Source organism: Bos grunniens, chromosome 5 (genome assembly GCF_055505025.1).
Source record: "Bos grunniens cultivar Pamir isolate PY7600 chromosome 5, Bosgru_T2T1.0, whole genome shotgun sequence".
Taxonomy (NCBI): Eukaryota; Metazoa; Chordata; class Mammalia; order Artiodactyla; family Bovidae; genus Bos; species Bos grunniens.
Window position 1 is genome coordinate 49,280,064 of NC_141169.1, and position 14,975 is coordinate 49,295,038.

At 43.4% G+C, this 14,975-nt stretch overlaps 1 protein-coding gene and 1 long non-coding RNA gene across 17 annotated transcripts in view; one reads left to right on the top strand and one right to left on the bottom strand.

Moving 5' to 3' along the window:
• MSRB3 (methionine sulfoxide reductase B3) overlaps nt 1–5,291 on the bottom strand; it is a 184,283-nt gene extending 178,992 nt beyond the window's left edge. For 7 of the 16 annotated variants that reach the window (XR_015163830.1, XM_086400148.1, XM_086400159.1 and 4 more), the window contains exon 1: nt 5,109–5,291. Coding sequence is in view for 1 of the 16 variants with exons in the window: in XM_086400148.1 (XP_086256274.1) it covers nt 5,109–5,205 (97 nt within the window). In the remaining 15 variants the exon portion in view is untranslated. Of the gene's footprint in view, nt 1–4,276; nt 4,886–5,108 lie in introns of those variants that run through there. The other 9 variants (XM_086400155.1, XM_086400150.1, XM_086400162.1 and 6 more) reach the window with 7 other exon arrangements.
• A 7-nt stretch (nt 5,292–5,298) lies between these two features.
• LOC147371908 (uncharacterized) lies at nt 5,299–5,737 on the top strand. Its single transcript, XR_015163831.1, has one exon. It is a non-coding gene; the product is annotated as an uncharacterized LOC147371908 (long non-coding RNA).
• The last annotated feature ends 9,238 nt before the right edge of the window (nt 5,738–14,975 follow it).

The window sequence follows — 14,975 nt, forward strand, 5'->3', positions numbered from 1 at the left end:
ATTAGTCCAGTGGTTTCCTTCCCAATTCAATTCATCCTCTGGATAATTAGATGATAATATATCCTACAATTCAACTCTGATTACGACATTTCCAGGACCAAAAATAACTTAAACCTCATAGCCTACTAACTAAGTTCAAATTTCCTAGACTAGCATTAAAGCCTTCCGTGTTCTAGGCCAAACCTAATTTTCCATCTTTGTGCTTTATTTTCTCTCTATGCCCCCTCATATATGCTCCAGTTGTGTCCTACTCCTGGTCAATCTGATCTGGGAAATATTGGGTACTCAACAAAAGCTGATTTCCTTCCATAAAAGTCTCCTTCCCCATGCCGTCTCAATTTATAGGAAAACATTCCATCATTCTGAATAATTGATTCTCACACAGAAAATTAACATATTCATGGAAAATCCTGTAAAACCTAGAAAACAGACAGGAACCTTGCCAAAGACAAGCAGTATGACTGAGCTGCAATGTCAAAAGAAAAAGGTAGTGACAAGCAGGATGCCATAGAAGTTTCAGAACATTTGAAAAGTTAGAAGCATTACATGTGGGACAATGGATGCTAACAGTCTACCAGAGTCCTTCAAGATGATTCATTGGTCTCATAGAACTTATAATCCCCCGAAGAAGATTCATACATGCGGACTTCATAATGCCAGGTAGTAAAATCTTGCTCCAGCCAAGGTACAAAATGTCTTAGAAGCATTTAAAAAAAGGAGAAATTCTAAGAGATTAAGAAAGCTTCATAAAATACCACGCAACAGAGGCTGTAAGGACTTCAACAAATCTTGAGAAAAAGGTATTCCAGGCAGCAGAAATGGTCTAAAGGAAAGGTAGAGGTGGAAAATGCTACAAGTGTGAGAAATAGGAAACCAACTGATGAACCCTGGGCCCCTAAACTATTACTATTTTGAATGTCTCTAATGACCACTTACACAGTTTTAATGAATTAGGAGTGTATGAGCTATTTGAGCTCAGGGTTTTACTTCAATGAATTCCTGAAAACAGGCAGATGATTATCTGCAAGATGGATTAGTCGTTATTAAACAGGATTTTCACAGCTCTGTTGGATCCTAAGCTGCGTCATAATCCCTGAGTGTGGTGTTGCACTCAGTTTACTCCCAGAGGCTGGCTCTTCGGCATTCCTGCAGTAGTATGAATGAAAAGCTCGAACATCTTGGAATCCCATTGAAGGTGACACGCTTCTACACACACATTGCAATCAAGGAAAAATTATACATACATTTTAAGGACTAGTAACCTTGTAATATAAAGTTTAAAAATGCAAAGTCAAACCATGTAAATGCTTGCATAGTACAAAGAAGTCTACAATTAGAAGAGACTGTAGAGAAAATCTAGATTAACCATGTGACCCAAACTACGTCTATATAGTTATTCCAGGAATTTGGAATCAGGGCTCATTGATTCAGTGTCTCCCTGTGCTTGGCACTGAGGGACACCTACATATCCAGAAACCACTGAGCACCCACATATGACTGTGAACACAGCGGGGGAAAGATCTCGCACAGAGATATCAATGAAGCTAAGAAAGGCAAAGACTAGAGACAGAGGAAGTTTCAGGTTTTCCATTCCTAGTCCCTAATAAGGTCTGTGTGCATTTGACTTCCATCACATTCCAGTCTTTCTTGTTCCTAAAACTAGTTCAAGTTCACCACTGTTACTTGGAACAGAAGCTTAAATGAGGCAATAACCAAAATCCTTCATAAGGTCAATTGGCTGATTTATTACTGAGCTACCTTTTCTATACTTTCTTCTCATTTGTATTTCCTTTAAAAGCCATAACTACGACTTTGGTATATTATAGAGACAAATATGTGAACAGGGATCCAGGACTGTGTTGAGTATTTTTAAAAAGAAAATCCATTATCTCCAGGAAGGAGAAAATGTAGGAATCTTCAAGGTAAAGCCTTGAGGTATCTGCATAGCAATCAGGGATGCTAACAACTGGTAAATTTTTTTAAAACTTTTTATCTTGTATTGGGGTATAGCCCATTAACAATGTGATCATTTCAGTTGAACAGTGAAGGGATTCAGTCATACATATACATGTATCCATTCTCCCCCAAACTCCCCTCTCATCCAAGCTACCACATAACACTGAGCAGAGTTCCCTGTGCTACACAGTAGGTCCTTGTTGATTATCAATTTAAAATATAGCAGTGTGTACATGTCCATCCCGAACTCCCTAACTAGTCCCTTCCCTCAATCTTTCCCCCGGCAACCATAAGTTCGTTCTCTAAATCTGTGAGTAACAACTGATAATGTAAAGAATTATCTGATTACTCTCCTACCCAAAGCCAATATAATTCTGAATAAACCAGATGAGTAGATCCCATTCAGTCTCCTCTGAGGCATGAGAAAAAGGTCATAACTGAGCACAGGGCATTTCATCTGGAATGCCCCGAGTGACTAGCCACAGTTCTCCCAACCATGCAAAGAGGTCTGGGTGCTCTCCAGTGATATCCCTGACCCAGACCAAATTTCAACACTGAGTACCAAAACATCTTAGGGCCTGCTTGAACTACTGACCCTATGACGTAACCAGCACTTTCTACTATCAGATAAGGGGAAGAAAGTAACAGAAGGTTAATAACATGGCACTCTTTTCAGGTGTATACGTCTGTGTGATGGGGCAAGTATCAAGATTTTCCTGAGACAGATCCCGTCTCCCCAAAGCTGGATCCACACCCAACAGATTTGACTACAAGGAGACCAGTTAAACATGTAGAGCAAGTCAGAGTTGACAGTCAGAAGCCTGGACCAATCTAGTGGGTGGCTCTGCAGGTTTATATAAACAAAAACAATCCTGGAGGATCCTGGAGTTGGAAGGGACATAGAGACTTATGCACAAATTCATCATTTTACAGAGAAGGAAGCTAAACATTGAAACCAAATTCATCAAACAAATCCCTAAATACAGTAATACAGGTGAGATGAAAATCCAAGGGACTGTGACCAGATTGTGACAGAACCAAAAACGATTATTTCCTAAAGTTTCTCTAATGGTTGAAAATTTATTTTTAATTATAAAAGAAATACTGTATTAGAAAAATCTATGAAAACTACTGTTGGGATATTTTTTTGGATATTCTTATTACTTAAGTTTAGCAAAACGGTTTCTGACCAAATGGGTTAACATTTCAGTTAAGGTATTAGACCAAGCACCTTTAAAAGTCAAAAAACTGTGTGTTGATTCAAAAACCTATCTGATGTTGTATATTTGCAGCCTTGGCAGATAGGCAGTTTAGGCACTGTGACAAAACTCTAAATGGCAGAGAGTTGCTTATTTTAATACATATTAAAAAAAAAATCCAGACATTCACGTAGGGCCCTAATAAAAGTCACCAGAAATTAGACTTATATGTCAGCTGGGACCAAAATTAAAAGAATAAATGTTTAAATGGTCCAAATATAAACTTGGTTTTCAAAATTACTGGCAAGGGGCCATAGTACTCCGGATTTCAGTCTTCAAGGGCTGCTTGACCACAAGTATTAAGTCAACACATAACTGAGGGAAAAAAAAACAACATATACTGTCTGGAAGTACAATCTACCCTTTATCTGCAGCACAGTATATTTTAGAAGACCGCCGATAAAATGTGAAGATAGAACCTGTTGTGTCCCCCAAGAAGTGCTAGTAAAGTTACTTTTAAAGTGTAAATTTGTTAAAAATAGGTCTTTTTAAAAAAAATAATATTAATCAGAAGCAAACATGAAATTGATATTATTTAAATTAACACCAATAATCTGCACACACTAAATATTTTTAAAATCGCCTATCCATTTTATAAATTACATGAATCCTAAAGATTATTTTATAGACAAAAGTAACTTAAAAATCTACTTTGCCACCACCACTGCAAATGGAAATAGGAAGCAAAAGACCAGAGGGTGTTGAATATAATCTATACTTAGTAGAGTCAGTTTTCAACTAATTTATAAGTCTTAGGTGTTAGCCATATCTTATTTTGACAGTTTAGATTATTGGTGGCAAAAACAAAAGCAAACTAAAATTTCCGAAGAAATCTCAACTCTGAGAAGTTATATTTTCTGTTCTTCCATTCCAGATAACATTAGGCATCGAGAAGTTTTGATGACTATATACTCATCACAAATATAAAGGTTCCTGCAATTTGACATTTACCTTAAACTCTACATTTGTACTTTCAAATAATTACTTTTTATAATAATCTTATTCCACATTATTTAGAGAAAGTATCTTTAAAAATCGTCCTGTTAAGACTGCAAAATTACCTCGCTTGATAGCTTGTAGTCCTAAACCAAGTAAGGCAGGAATGGCACCTTTCGATCTTTTATAGCTGTAAACAGCCCAGGGTGAAACTTACAAACCAGACTCCGATGCCCTTTTTTTCCGCTCAAAACAAAACAAAACTGGTACCTGGAAAACTCGGGATTTTGTTCAGTTTTGGCCTATTAGACACCAGCCGGGCCCGCGGGAGCCTGACCCCGCGGCGAGGGCGGCGGTGCGCTTCTGGGTGCGCCGCTTGTCGCCACGCGCCCGCCGCTCCTGGCGCTGTCCCCCTACTCGCCAGGCTCCCCGGCGCCCCTCCCGGACGCGCGGCGGGAGGCACGGGCCTGGATGGCCGTTCCCACGCGCCCGGGCCCGTTATCTCAGCGGCTGCTGCGCAGGAGTACCCCCCGGCCCCCGACACACACACACCTCCGCGCGGGGCAGGGGACTCCGAGGTGGTCCCCGCCGCGGACCCGCGCCCTCCGAAGCCTGAGGCGGCGTCCCTTCCCCAGCCGCCCTGCCAAGCCCCTCCCTCGGGGGCCCACGTCGGTCCAGAGCCTCCCTCCGGCTCAGGTTCGCTCCCGGGACGGGATAAGGTGTCAGCGACGCTGCCAGACGCCTCCCGTCGGCGGGGGCGAAGCCAGCCCTGACCTCCTTCTATCCGCCTCTCACCACCCGCGCCCCTCTTGGGCTCAGGAGAGGGGGGCTCCCGGCAGGAGGCTGAAGGGGGCGCTGCCGGCGCTCGCAGGGGAGCGGAGGTCGGGGTCACATCTGAACTCGGCGGGGTCCGGGCGTGAGGGCAGACAAGGGGTGGGGGAGCGAGCCCCAACTCACCGGACTGCACTGCTCCCCGGGCCGCAGCCGCGGCCAGGCAGAGGCTGAGGCAGAGGCAGAGCAAAAAGGGGCGCGGGAGGGTCCGCCGCGGGCTCATGGAAGTGCCAGGGAGCCGCCGCCGCCGCCGCCGCCGCCGGCGCCGCTGTCCGAGCCTCCCTCCCTTCCTCCCCGGCTCCGGGCGACGGACGGGGCGGCGGGAGGCATGACGGGAAATTCCTGGGCACGGGCAGCCGAGTCCAAATATGAGCAAAGGAGACGAGCGAGGGAGGACCGCGGAGCTCGCCCGCCGCGGACGGTGCCCGCTGCCCGGGCCTCGGCAGCGGCCAGCTCCCTCCCTTCTCTGAATCCTCCTCCTCCACGGCTGCCGCCCCAAGGCCGCCGGCCGCCGGCCGCCGAGCGCGACCGGAGGTGCCCTCTGCCAGAAGTCATCCCTTTCCAGTGTTGGGGCCCAAGAGCAGAGCGGGGCACGGGTCCCGCCTAAGACCCCTGAATTAAAAGAAAGAAGAACCATCACGAGGAGACCCGACAGCTAGCCAGGGACCCGCGGGAAGGCGTCTAAGGAGTTTAAGGAGACTCCTGCGATGCGCCCCAATCAATTGCGAGCTCTGGGAGTAAAGGGATAAAAATATTTGGCAAGTGCTTCTCTTGAGTGTGGGGGGAGGCTAGAGCATAGCTGTCAGTTATGCACACACTCAGGCGCGCCATCCTACACAGAACGAACAAGCATTATTGATCTAACACACAAAACCAGCCCTCTGCATCCCAGATGAGTGGGACCTTTACACCAGGGTGTGTGTATGGGTGTGTGTGTGCCTCGCCCTTCAGTTCAGTTCAGTTCAGTCGCTCAGTCGTGTCAGACTCTGCGACCCCATGAATCGCAGCACGCCAGGCCTCCCTGTCCATCACCAACTCCCGGAATTCACTCAGACTCACGTCCATCGAGTCAGTGATGCCGTCCAGCCATCTCATCCTCTGTCGTCCCCTTCTCTTGCCCCCAGTCCCTCCCAGCATCAGAGTCTTTTCTAATGAGTCAACTCTTCGCATGAGGTGGCCAAAGTACTGGAGTCTCAGCTTTAGCATCATTCCTTCCAAAGAAATCCCAGGGCTGATCTTCTTCAGAATGGACTGGTTGGATCTCCTTGCAGTCCAAGGGACTCTCAAGAGTCTTAGCGAGAGTCAAAAACGGGCTCTTCCCAAACTTATATTTGAATACCATATATGGTCTTCAACCTCTTTACACTAGTTTTGTATTTCTTTCAACTTATCTGAAGGGTAGTGTTGAAATTTATTCAAAAGGTACTACCTTTATTCAAAAGTGTCAAGCCCAATGTTTAATAATAGGCCTAAGCCAATAGTGGCTTGACTTTTCTTTGGCACTGATAACTGCCAGCAATCAAGGCCAAATGACCTTAGCTTTACAAGAGGACATAATGATGTCTAATTACTTCTTTTTTTTTTTTTTACACTGGCACTAATGGGACAGGCCCTGAAGATGTAGGATTATGTAATTATTTATAACCATTGTGATATGCTACAGAAATGATTAACTGATGGAAAATACTTAAGGGGTAAAAGTCAAACAGATTTAGAGGGTGGATTACTCTAACATGACCTAAAGTACAGTAATTTGTACATCACACTATTTGTTTGAAAATGCTATATTTGAAAATTAGAAACTTTATTTCAAAACAAATTCAGTTCTGGCATAGTATTAAGGCCCTGTATGCCAAAAACCAATCCATTGGCAAGTGGTTCCCCTTAAATCATCTGGTACTGAGAAACACCACATCCCATGAATTATTCCTGGAAAATGGGCAGATTTCATCCTTAATGTACTAGCAGTGATAATGAGATGAAGGTCAGATAACCTAAGTAAACTAACAGTAAATAAACTGTAAAACAGTATATTAGGGATTTAAAGGACACATGGTAGTATTCAATTTAAGTATCTAGAAGTGGGGTATCCGAAGGGGAATATTCAGGAAACTCTTTAAGTTTCCCTCCCTTTCCTCTTTTTTATATATTTTGTATTATATAAGCACTTCTCGTTTCATATTCACTTTTTATTTCCCCCACAGCCTGTTAGTGCAGGAGATACAAGAGACATGGGTTTGATCCCTGGATTGGGAATATCGCCTGGAGAAGGGAATAGCAACCCTCTCCAGTATTCTTACCGAGAAAATCCCATGGGCAGATGAGCCTGGCAGCTACAGTCCATAGGGTCACAAAGTCAGATACAACTGAAGTGACTTAGCACACACCCCCCACAACATGTAGTATAATTCTTTGCCCATAGTTTAAATGTTTGTTTAAAAACAAAAGTAAAATGAGCACATTTTGTAGACTGATGTACAGGAGCTCCCTAAGTGTAGAGAAAAGCTTGTTTCAAGGGATTGTAATAATTTTGTCTATATTTAAAATATTTTAGTTGACCTTAAGCACAAAATTACATAAAATTACAAACAATGCAGTATAACACTGCCTGTTACTGTAAGTGGAGGGTTGATTAATTCTGTCAACTGCTGACTTGACAGAGATATTAGCAGCTGTTCTAAAAGCTTGAATAAATACATTAAAGAGGAAAGGAAAGAACAGAAGTTCCTGAGTACATAGTAAGTGCCTGTCACTGTGCTAGTTGTTTTACACACAGCATTTTATTTAAATCTTCCAAATATCTTTGAGTTTTTTATTTTTTGTCCCTATTTTACAGATAAGAAGAGGCATAGATAAGTAAATTATGCTATCAGGAAGGGATAAAGTAGTATTGGAATTCAAATCTCATTCCAAAGGCTGCATATACTCTTTCTACTCTTCTAATCTGCCCCATTTTCTCTACATTAGGGGGAAAAAAAAATGAGGTTTTCAAAAACTGTATTCATTGAGTTCTTGTGGTTTTAAGTAACTAGTGTGCACTCAGGTTACCTCAAGTAACAAGGGTAAAGAAAACATGTGGAAATAAGGCCAGAGACTTAACCGGCTTGTCAGGTCATCCTTTGTGAGCCTGGGGTGGGGGCCTGTGCCTTTGATGGGTACCAGAAACAGGAAAGTTACCGCCCTCTGGCCACACTCCTATGAGTTTTGTAGTTTAAATCATCTATTTCCCAACAGTTTCTCTGTTACTATAATCTTAATGACAATCACGTTTATATATGACTTTAAACTATGTTTGCTTTTGATATGTGCAGGGCCCTGTGGGGGCTCCTGGGCACAGGCCTTTGTGTCCAGTGTTTCTTTGATTATAGGAAACAGCCTTCATTCACCCTCTGTGACCTTCCCTGAGTTCCAATGGGCATACCCAAGCAGTTTTTAACTAGGGAAGGGAGAGGATAGTTGACCAAGGAGAAACAAACTGTCAAGAGCAGCCTTGGAGCAAGGTCCTGGGTCCCCATCAATACACACAACAATATCTCTGAGCTGTTTTGCAGATACGGAAACCCCCTCCAGGTGGGAAAAGTTGAGGATTAACAATGGTATATTGCCCACAAGCATGTAGACCCCAGACCAGTTGGACCTGAAGGTTGACAATGTGGACTCTACTTAACTCACCATCAACCCATCAGAAGAAGGTCTACGAGCTGATCACACCCTCTTTGCACAATTACTATAAAAACTTACCACAGTCTTCCTCAAATTGGGACACTTGGTTTGAGGGCATAGGCCTGCTGTGTCCCCCTTCACCTGGCAAAGAAATCTGCTTAGTCACTCAGTTGTGTCCGACTCTTTTGTGAGCCCATGGACCGTAGCCCACCAGGCTCCTCTGTCCATTGGATTTTCCAGACAAGAGTACTGGGGTGGGTTGCCCTTTCCTTCTCCAGATTTTCCCGACCCAGGGCTCAAACGTGCATCTCCTGCATGTGTCTCCTACACCGCAGGCAGATTCTTTACCACTGTGCACTCTAGATACTCTTTGTAACCCTCTCCCCAAACTCTGTTTTCGAGATTTGATTCCACACTATGTACAGAGAAGCTGAGCTTTCGGCATCACTTTTAAGACAAAACTCTCAGAGGAGGTAACTGCTTCCTCTATTTATTATGTATATATTACAGGGGTGCCTCACGCACCCCAGTGGTGTGCTAGTAAATATTTAACAACCAGATCTGGAGGAAGGAAGCCTGAATTGTGCAAAAGCCAATTTATGTGGATGTCAATACTCCCAGCAATCTGAGTCTCTGGAGTCAAAGCTGAGAAGAGATGTGCTCAACCAGCTCTTCGCCCGCATGAGCCAGCCCATCTCGCCACTCCCCAACTCCTTGTTAATGTCTTCCAAACACAGCAAAATTCAAGTTATACAATCACAGATCCTTCTGCTCCTGCTCCCACTGTTAGTTGCTCAGTCGTGTCCAACTCTCTGCCACCCCATGGATTGTAGCTGGCCAGGCTCCTCTGTCCATGGCATTCTCCAGGCAAGAATATTGGAGTGGGTTGCCATTCCCTTCTCCAGGGGATCTTCCCAACCCAGCGACTGAACCCAGGTCTCCCACGTTGCCGGCAGATTCTTTACCATCTGAGTCACCAGGGAAGCCCACTACCAGCTGCCAGTTCTCTAGAGCTCATAATCAAATGCCCTGGAGGGGAGAGTTTGATTCTATCACTACTGTCTCTCTTGGGGAAAGCTCTTGTATGAGGTTATCTCATAAGCCACTAAGTACCTCTGAGCCAGGTGCCCCTCCTACTTCTTCAGCTGTCGCTAAGATGGAAGGCTCAGAGGGGACATGGCATGGTCACCTGTTCTGAAGAAACAGACTGGCGACTTCCCTGGTGATCCATGGTTAAGAATCCACCTTCCAATACAGGGAGTGCAGGTTTAGTCCTCGGTCAGGGAACTAAGATCCCACATGCTGAGGGGCAACTAAGCCTGTGGGCTCTTGAGCCCACATGACATAACTAGAGAAAAGCCCAAGCACCACAGCTGAGACCCAACATGGCCAAAAGGAAGAAGGAAGCAGACTGTGTTGCTGCCTTTTTAGGGGGTTGAATCTGGGGCAGCCTCTTGAAAAGGAGTCTGTAAGCACGGCAGGCATTCAAGCTACAATCTCTCTGACGTACTGTTCTCACCTCTTTAATGAAATGCCCTCAGCCATTCTGCAAAGCTTTGAGACAGCCCCCACATCATATACCCAAAAGAACATCTTGGGTAGACGCAAACAGAAAATGGACACATTCAACCTAATATTATTCAAAAGTCCCAGGCAGGGTGAGAAACCTAGTTAGCTCAATTCAATGAGCATTTATCAAATATATTATTTATCAAGTATATTATCCATATAGTCAAAGTTATGGTTTTTCCAGTAGTCACGTACAGATGTGAGAGTTGGACCATAAAGAAAGGCTGAATGCTGAAGAATTGAAGCTTTCAAACTGTGGTGCTGGAGAAGACTCTTGAGAGTCCCTTGGACACCGAGGAGAGGAAACCAGCCCATCCTAAAGGAAATCAACCCTGAATATTTATTGAAAGGACTGATGCTGAAGCTGAAGCTCCAGCACTTTGGCCACCTGATGGGAAGAACTGACTCATTAGAAAAGACCTTGATGCTGGGAAAAATTGAGGGCAGGAGGAGAAGGGGCTGACAGAGGATGAGATGGTTGGATGACATCACTGACTCAATGGACATGAATTTGAGCAAACTCCGGAAGATAGTGATGGACAGGGAAGCATGGCCTACTGCAGTCCATGGGGTCGCAGAGTTGGATACAACTTAGACTGAACAGCAACAGTTGTTCTAAACCACTAACGATCAATTGGAAAGTAAGGAAATTACTTCATAGGAGGGTGTAACAGACTCCCCAGAAGAAACTTCACTCAATCCAAACTCGCAAAATTCTGCTTTCTTATCTTGCAAAGTAGAATGCTGTCACTCTCAGCCTTGCTGAGAAGTTTTACACTCTTAGCCCTGCTGAGAAGTTTTACATGGAAGTATGCCCCCATGCCTCAAGATGTTGCAGTGGGAAAAGAGTTGAGAACTCTTCTCAGCAATGTGAAGGACACAGACTCAATGCTGACTGGCTAAGGGAGACACCAAACATTTTCTTAGATTCTGAGGAAGGATTCCCACTTCCACGACACCCTCCCAGCCCCCAGTCATCAAAGGCACTAAAACGACAAGAACTCTTAGACAGAAGACTGAGTTAAAGTGGGTATTTTCCTTCTTCTCTTGGTAAAATGGTTTGCCTGCATCTGAAACGGTATTTGTAAATTGTTCCCATTGAGGCCATCCCTTTCTCTGATTAATTCTGAAGAGATCTGAAGAATGCATTCCCATGATTAATGTGCTGCCCGAATCTATCAGCTTTGGCTGTGGATACGCTACAACAAGTAATAAATATTTAACAACAAGACTTTCAATATTGTAGAGAATTAAGCAATCCTCTCTAGACGAGCAAAGCGTCTTGGCTTTTGGCAAGATTGTATCACATAAAGCAGCATATGCAAAGTCAACTACACACACAGAATAAGGAGGCCGGAAGAGAGGGACAAACTTTTTAGTTGGTACAGGAAAATTCTGACAGGAGACTTGCTCCTGCTTTTTCACTCAGCCTGTTCCTGAGTGCTTCTGGTATCCAAGGCACCTCACCCCATGGGTGTGTGTCCAGTGTTCAAAGGTGTGGTGTTTTCCACACAACTTACCCCTAACCAGCACTTTGATGTGTTGTTCATCCAAAGTGGCTCCAACAGAAGGTAGAGGAAACCCTGACTATGTTGGGCTTCCTGGGAAATGGTATTTTGCCCTCCAAAACGGTGCTACATTCCAGGGTTTTCTGCAGTAGTTTTACCTTTGCCATTAAAGCTTCTGGGACAGTGGGTAAGTTACTTAATTACTCTAAGCCTTGATATTCTTTTTTCTCTGTGTAATGGAAAAATAAAGATACCTACCACATGATGTTTAGCCCTTAGCCTCATGCTAGCAAATGGTAAACCCTTAATAAATATCAATGTAGTACTAATGTTATTAACTTCTGTAGTTGCTCACTAACTTTCAGTTACCACAAAGCCACTCTGCCTTTAAGCCTTATCTAATATGATTTCCTCTGAAATGACTCATAGTTTCTCTTCCCAGCTGAGAGTCCTACATTTGTATCCATAATCACCTCTTAAGGAAGTCTGTTCAGATTTAGTAATCCTGTCAACACATATTTTCTTCAAATTTACATTTTATATTCATACCCAAGGTTACTAATAATAACTATGTTTTCAAATATATTTTTAACTTTCTCAATAAGATTAGAAGGCTACACAGGATTCCTCAAACTGTTTTGTGAAAACCAGTTTTAGAATTGCCATCAAAAAATATAATACATTTTTAAAAATAGCTTCAACACAGGAAAATCATCTTTGCATTCATTCATTCATTCAACAAACGTTTATTGAATGCTTTTTATATGCTCGATAGACAATAAACAAGATAAACCAGTAAAATATTTAGTATGCTAGTGATAAACTGCCAATAAGAGAAATAAGGCAGGAAAGGTTGCTGAAAGTGTTGGCATTGTAACATTAAAGACATGGAAGAAAAAGGAAGCCGTGTGTGTGGTGTCTGGGAGAGGGGAAATGGCATGTGCGAAGGCCATGTCCACAGCAGAGTCAGGCCTGCCTCATAGGAGGACCATCCAGGAGAAAAGGCTGCCAAGGAGTGTAGGGGGAAAGTTAGAAAACGTGGCCTGAGAGGGAACTATGTAGGATCTTTTGAGTCCTTGCAAGGACTTTGGCTTTTATTGTGAGTGAGAAGGGAAGCTACTGTAGGGTTTTGAGTTTTGAAATGATCTGACGTCCTTTGGCTGTCCTGTTAAGGAGTGCAGAGACAGAAAGGGGAGCAGTTAGGAGGGTCCTGATAATAATCCAGGCAAGAGGTGATGGTGATTTGGGAGTAGGGAGGAAGCAGTGGAAGTGGTGAAGAGTGATCTGGTCTTGGAGAAATCTGGATAGAGGGGGCCACAAGATTTGCTGACAGACCGAGTGTAGATTGTGAAAGAAAGAGCAGTTGAGAATGCCTCTATACTTTTTTCCATTTTTGGCTGAGCGTTGTGGAATTACCATTTCCTAAACTATGGATGACCTAGAAGGAGGTGGTGGGGTGGTATATTAGCTCGGTTTTGGGCATGTTAAGTTGGAAATGCCTGTTAGACACAGAAGACTATGTTCATCTAGAGCAGTAAATATGAAAATTGCATTTATAGGAGAATGTCTGGGCTGCAGGTAGCATAGAGAACAACCATGAGAGATCATGAGAAGTCCCCAGACTGATTTTTTTTTTAAGCCAGCAGAACCACTAAGAAGGTGAGGCTTCGGACATCCCTGGAAGTCCAGTGGTTAAGACTCCAACCTCCCTATTTAGGGGGGCATGGGTTCGATTCCTGGTCAGGGAACTATGATCCCACAAGCTGCACTCCTGGCCAAAAGAGAGAAAAGAAAAAAGTAAGTGAGGCTGCTAAAGAGGTAGCAGAAAAATAAATACCATAAAGAGACCTAGGAGGCAACAGAAGCTTTTCTTTTTTTTTTCTCTTTCTTCAATTTATATGCTTAGAATATATTATTTGTGGAAAAGGACAAAAATTTAGAACCAAAATAGATGAATCACCATATAAAGTTATATTCTTTTTATGCTTGAGTAAACTGAAGCGACTTAGCAGCAGCAGCAGCAGCAAACATAAAATCTTAAAGATGATTTTATTTTGTGACTTATAAATCGACTCTGAAACCTACCCTAAAAAATAGTCTCTAGATTTCTGAGGAATCGCAGCTCTGGAATACAAGTACTGCTGTGACCACACTGAAAAGTTAGTGCTATAGGCCAAATGGCCAACCCCCCCATCTTTGTGACGTGTGAAGGACAGCTAAATGATAAGCCTACCACACAGCTCGGGGAATAACGACATCTCTTTAGAGACGGAGAGGAAGTTTTGTGAGGCTCAACAATATACAAAGTGGCTTTAAAACTGTTGTTTAAAATATTGTACAAATGTTTTTATAGTTTTTAAAGCTGTACTACTCTACTTAGTCACTCAGTCATGTACGATTCTGCGACCCTTTGGACTGTAGCCCATCAGAGTCCTCTGTCCATGGGCTTTTCCAGCCAAGAATGCTGGAGTGGGTTGCCATTTTCCTCCTCCAGGGGATCTTCCTGTCCCAGGGCTTCGAACCCTGTGCCTCCTGCATTGCAGGTGGATTCTTTACCCATTGAACCATCTGGGAAGCCATTTTTAAAGCTGGTGATCTAAAAGTGGAAAGAGAAACAAACTTGCAGTTGGCAGATTTCTCCTCAAACCCTGGCTGTGCCACATGACAGTTGTGCAGGACTTTACAGTTCACATCTCTGGGATTTGGTTACTTTATCTTTAAAATGAAGTAATCCCTGCTCTGCCTATTCTGCAAAATGCTGGTGGAAGTCGAATGATTTAACAAGGGAGATTTTAACACGCTGATGTCTAAAGCAAAAGTCATGACTGAGGCAAGGTGCATTTTTCTAAATTTATCCACTTTTGCTTCTTTGTATAAGCCACAGTTCTCTACCTAGCTTGAAGATACCACATTCAGATCCCAATTGAAAAAATAAAAGATCCTCTAAGGAAAATGCATATACCCACAAACCCACATAGTTTGGTATGCGATTAATTGTACACTGACTGAAAATCAGGGTTTTTTTAAAAATCTTTTTAGTTTTTATTGGAGTTTAGCCAATTAACAATTGTTGTGATACTTTCAGGTGAACAGCAAAGGGATTCAGCCATACATATACATGTTTCCATTCTCCCCCAACCCCAACTCCCCTTCATCCAGGCTGCCACATACCACTGGGCAGAGCTCCATGTGCTCTACAGTAGGTCCTTGTTGGTTATCCATTTTAAATATAGCAGTGGATACAAGTCCATCC